The 6000-nt window shown below is 33.0% G+C and overlaps 1 protein-coding gene across 1 annotated transcript in view; it reads left to right on the forward strand.

The window, feature by feature from the left end:
- LOC149562824 (2-oxoglutarate (2OG) and Fe(II)-dependent oxygenase superfamily protein) overlaps window positions 1–1058 on the forward strand; it is a 62244-nt gene extending 61186 nt beyond the window's left edge. Inside the window, exon 7 of the mRNA XM_089826274.1 lies at window positions 465–1058. Coding sequence (XP_089682400.1) covers window positions 465–662 — 198 coding nt within the window. The 3' untranslated portion in view covers window positions 663–1058. The remainder of the gene's footprint in view (window positions 1–464) is intronic.
- The last annotated feature ends 4942 nt before the right edge of the window (window positions 1059–6000 follow it).

The following is a 6000-nucleotide window of genomic DNA, read 5'->3' on the forward strand; positions in this document are numbered from 1 at the left end:
ACTGAGTGATTTTTTTGTTTTGCATAATATAAATTTCTTTATGTTAAATTACTTGTTAAATTTGTGCCGTTTATTGTGACCCATTTAGTTTGCTTTACCAGTTTAAGTAAGTGATTATGCCGAATTTACACTTTATAATGTAAGGAAGGTATTAGTTGTACAGCTAGAGTTGTCTAGTAGTGAACATGTGTTCCTGAAAAAGAGGTCACAAGTTCAAATTCTACATAAGACAAGATATGCACATCTTGTTTGTAATACAATTGTGTACTTACCACAATGAAATACATAATTTGAAAATTTCAACATCAGCATAACTTTCCCACTGTGTATAACTCCATCTAATGGCATATTTGCAAACATTTATACATAGAACTCTTTGTTATATATTTGGTCCCTTCAGGTGAGGAGTGTTTCAATGGAATGCTCGCTGATTGTCAACATCTATTTTTCTTTTGACTCGACAGGTTTTTGGACACGTTGCTTCTGATGCAATGTTAAAACCTCTGGGCCACTTCGCAGATTCACCTCTTGCTCTATGTTATCCCGCAATGTGTGCTGGAGATTTTGTGGAGTTAGAACTTGCAGCCATAAATCTTAAAAAAAAGCAAGATAGCATTTCAAATCCAGAAGATGGGAGCTGTGAGCAACAAAAGGTGGAATAATATCCTCCCAACAGTAGCAGTGATCTTTTAAAATAGAAGAAAAAGCATAAGGGCCTCAGAGAAATATCAGCATCCTTTTGATCTTTGCATACGTTTTACTTGGGAATCTAACTGTCTAAAAACAAAGAAATAATATCAAGATTGGCTGACAGCCAATTGTTTGTAATTTACCTTTCTAAATTTCATATAATCTTTCAGATGTCATCTATTAAATAAAGCGCATAATCCGAAAAATGGAACAGGCTCAATTTTTCTTATGCTTATGAGTTTGAGATCCCTAACAGCTTCAAACTTCTCAAATTATTTTGGATCCTGCTTACTGTGATGATTTACTATAAAAATGTCTTGCCAGTGAGAGAGATAATCAGAAGACTTTCACACTTTCCCCTTTTTAAAGAGATTCTGTATTGATCATTTGTTTTGTTTTTCATACTTAAAATATGTGGTATGTTTCCATAGCAAGTCAAATTGTGATATTACTATTTCAATTCAACTGTGTAGTTTTTGAGAGTAACACTTCTCTAATGAAGATGAATGGAATATTCAGCACTCATTGTATCTAGGTGATGCTCAGAGTCAAGAGTGAAGCATTGGACTTTCCTCAGAAGTCTCCCATACCAGTACTACTCTAATTGAAGCTTGTTTAACTAAAGGATTTGCAACTACTTAGCTTACTAGAAATTAATGAGATCATACTATTCCAATTTTAAGAACATTCGTAAACTCATCTAAAATAAATAAGATTCCAATTTCATTCTGAATTTGGATGTTTCTATTGCTTAAAGCTTAAGCTTAAGTGAATTCTTGTTGAATTATTCACCTTACTAATATATTAAGATAATAGTATATACATCAAATAAACCATCTCTATTCATTACATTATTTTGCGATTCTTGAAATTTGGTAAACCTTTTTAAAAGGATACAAAGTAAAGGTTTTCCCCTTTTTTTCTCTTCACATCTTTACTACAAGTATAATTGTTTGTGGAGTAAGGTCATGGTTATATTGCTTAGTTTTTTTTTTCCCTCCCCAACTTCTCATTTTCTTGACACACTTAAATGCTAATTTGTTACAGTGAGGTCGTATATCTGATGGCTTTTAAATTGCAGTGGTGTTTGAACCTATAAATGCAAGTTCACATGTCTCGGTGGATGGCCTACACAAAACTTGATATCCACCATATGCAGTATTCTGCCTATGAAATTCCAATTTGATCTTGCAACATGTGGGAGCATGAGAGAGGTTAGGGCGCCTAACAGTTGATGACAAGTTTAAATTTAGATCCATGTAGATGGATTTAATGGCCAATACAATAATGAGATTCATTTATGAAGCCCGATGTGTGTTCCTACTACATCGTTTCACTATTTGCAACCCATATGCTAGATGGACACTTATGGCAATCCTACTATTATAATGCACACTAACACCTCTCAAAGTGCCAAATTGCAAAAATATGTAAAACTGTTGTGAAATCACCTTCCATTTTCAATATGCTTTAATTTGTAACTTGTGTGCTCATTTACAAACCTTGCAAGTAAAGACATCTACACACTGTAGAATAGGGAGAATCAATGAGAGATAAACCTCCAGATCTCAGAAGAATATGCACACCATTCTCCAATCTAGTATTGCCAACTCTCAATTTCTTGTGGATATAAAAAAGACATTACCCTTGAGAACAATAAACCCTCTAAACAAATAAATGTATATAAATGGGTGATAAAACTAGTTAAATGCATTCGTAAGTTCATGTTTCCATCTATCTACATTTCTATATTTGCCTTGAAGTCTATCTAAATGTGTACCACATTCACGAACTCTTTATTACACATGCAAATGTTACATTGCACAAATAAAGAACTCACACTTGCTTTAGAGGTTCTTGGAAATGACATTTTCAATTCAGACATATTCTCTTTGTAGAAATTGGGTGTGTTATAAACCTTTCAAGTCCCACTGTTTGGACTATTTAATTAATTATTATTTTTGTATCTTAATGAAATTGGATGTTCTACTTTATGCCTTGGCCATTATGCCATGTGTGATTTATTTTTCAATTTTGCATTTACACATGTCAATATATATTTAAATAATACATTGTCATGAAAGATGCGTAAGAGGATCAATGACAAAAATAATGGTGTAAAAAATAATAGTGTGGGTCATATGGATTTTTATGTAGTATTTTGAAATCTCATTAAGTCCATGGTAATGCCTTACGGTGGTTTTTGGGCATCCACGAGTCTCTATTTGAGGGCTTGAGATGGAGACATTTTGAGAGGAATTTTTGTGGTTATGCAGTCAAATTTCTACTAGAGGAAGAGGATGCTGATCTTTGTGGAGACAATAGCTTGCATGTATTATGATAGATTAATTATTGTTTCATAATCATTAATTCAATGCTTTTGAGTCAAGGATTTTCTCAAAAGTGTTTCCTGGGGTATATTTGTGTCAATGTTTCTTATGGTTGATTTCTCTTTGAGAGATTGTCTCTCATTCTTTTATAAATGGTATTTATATACCAGAATGTTGTCAAAATTCTTGTAAATATAATTAATGTGTTATTACCTTCAAAATGTTAATACTAAAATGGTTCCAATGCTTAATAATTATAATAAAAAACCAACACCTTTTCAATTCCCCCCTAACTTCCACACAAATCAACACTTTGCCATACACATAATTCAACTTTGTTTTTCCCAAATTTTAACTCATTTATTTTCCTTGTTTGCATTATCAGCGAATTTTATACAATATTTATTTAACTTTTTTGCACACTCCTTTTTATGCCTTTTTAATTTGCATTACAATTGATTTTGAGTCGTGCACAATACATATTATTTAAACACAACTTATATATAGATTTCAATATCCTTGTATATAGAGTAAGATATAAGCATTCGTATGAGTTAGTTGCTTCCATCACATCTCTTATGCACTATCTTGACCTTGGGTACACTATCTAGACAAGTACACCTTGCCATTTGAACTTGTTTGTTCTCATGGGTGTGTTGTTTGCTTCAGATGTCTTGCTAATAAATATTCAATGGATTTTAATATACCTCTTGCAATGCATGAAGCATCTTTCAATCTCTTTTTCTATAAGTTGAAGATGTTGAATATTTGAAGAAATGCTAACATTCATATGCTCCATCGATGAAATATCATCTCTAAATTTTGTGTGAACTCTAGTATGATATAGAAATATAGTCAAATTAAACATGAATGGGCTACTAGATTTTTAAGGTACCCATGTGTTAGAAATAGGGAATACAGAGAGAGTGGGGGGTGAATCAATATTCTACAAACTTTTGTTACCAACTGCATATTTTTTATTATTTTGAACCATGCATAAGAAAGTAAACAAATAATGCTGAACAATAAGAGTAACCATGCATAAAGAGAACTCATAGCACCATATTTTGTTAACTAGGGAAACCTTGGCCAAGGGAAAACCATGATGGGAATGATGCCCACAAAGATATATATTCTCTTTGTTAGAGGATGAACCCTGTTACGAGTCTATAAACACACTTAGTATATGAGAGTCCTGTTAGAAGACTTTGAATCCTTGTTAGTAGATTCCAACCCTATTAGGAGTTGTGGTACAATGGATGCAAGAAGCGCTCACTGCCCAAACATGCACTTCCAATTACAAGAAGAGCTCACTGCCCAAACAAGTAATTTATCCTCTAAGTTCCTCAAATACAAAAGTATAGATGCTGTACCTTCTTTCAATTGATCTCTGACCTCAGCTCGATCTCGAATCATAAAATTAGGTTATAAAAAACTCACTTTAGCATATGATACAAAACCTCACATTCACAACTTTCGCATGTTACTTCACAATAGTTTCGCAAGATGTCTTTGCATAAATACCATGCCTTTTCACAAATTGTTGCTAGGTCAACTAGGACCAAAATAAACTTTCCCAACTTTGAGTAAACATCTAGGATGTCGTCCCTAATTGGTCAATTAATTATTTTGTAAATAAAATAATTCCTTTACCTTTCATTCCATTGTTCTGTAAATCTAATTATCTCTTTTTCGTACAGTCTATATAGATGTCTGAGGTTATACACATAATCATCAACATGTATACTGTTTCCATATATTTTGTCTCTCAAAAATAATCATTGTATAAACAAGTTATACTGCAAATATTGTTCTCTGTTCCTGTCTGATAAACACATAACTACATTCACTAGAACTTGAATAACAAATATCAGAGTTAGTATTCCTGCAAGGGATGTCAACTGTATGTTCAACTCACTTCATTCTTCCTCCATGCAACCTTGCTAGTCATAATATGACATCAGCAACAGGTTGCATACAAAACAATACACTGCTGTAAACCATTTTCATACTTGGACAATTTTTTGAGTACCAAAAAGCTAAGTATCTTTATTTCCGAGGTTTTCTACAAGCATGTACATCATGTGTTGCCATTAATGACAACATTTACATATCTACATATAGCCAATTGTCAACACCATGATCGTTGAGAAGTAACTTGTTATATAGTTTTAGCAATAAATGTTGGCAGATAGATCAACATTTTGAACACTAGTGGCTTTCTAGTGCTACAATCTTATACCTTGGACTTAGTCTCATTAAGGAAATATGAGATTCTTCTTGGACATGAGAATATGTGCTAAGAAAAGAACACATACAACACGTATTACAATGCAAAAAAAATTGCATAATTAATGTTCATCAATACATCATATACATCCTTACGGTTCTTTACATTCTTTTGTGTATTCATGTTAGATCCCTTATTCCACTCCTTTCTCCATGTCTTATCTCTCTACTACTATATCACTCTTACTACGAGTGATCACTTTATCATATGGTAGGTTACCCAAACATATATCTTCAATCTACATTCTATGTTCCAACTTGTCAATTCCATCGGCTTCATGCAACATGTTCTTCGGAAGTTTGTGTGCATGCTCTTTCCTTGCCAACACCATCTCCCCTTCAAACCTTGAGTTTTCTTCTAGTAATTTTATTGTGTTGGAAGGATATCCTTATATATCTTGTTAATGTTCTCATTTGTTATGTCATACTAATTCTTTTCCAAGTGTTATTGTTGCATGTGGCCTTGGATCTACAATAGTGTCTATTTTGCTCCAAATTATGAGGGGTAATTGGATGTTCTAGGTTAAATATTGTGCCTTTTGAACAATGCTGGTAATATGGGTCTACTTTAGTTCACAACATCTTTGAATAAAGGAAACTAGTGTTGGGTTCTATCCCTCTGATACTCTATCTGTTGATAGTAGTTGTATGAGGCTTCTATGCCTACCTAATGTTGACTATCTAGATCTTT

This window comes from Cupressus sempervirens, chromosome 4 (genome assembly GCF_028749045.1).
Source record: "Cupressus sempervirens isolate cs-2001-9-10 chromosome 4, ASM2874904v1, whole genome shotgun sequence".
Taxonomy (NCBI): domain Eukaryota; kingdom Viridiplantae; phylum Streptophyta; class Pinopsida; order Cupressales; family Cupressaceae; genus Cupressus; species Cupressus sempervirens.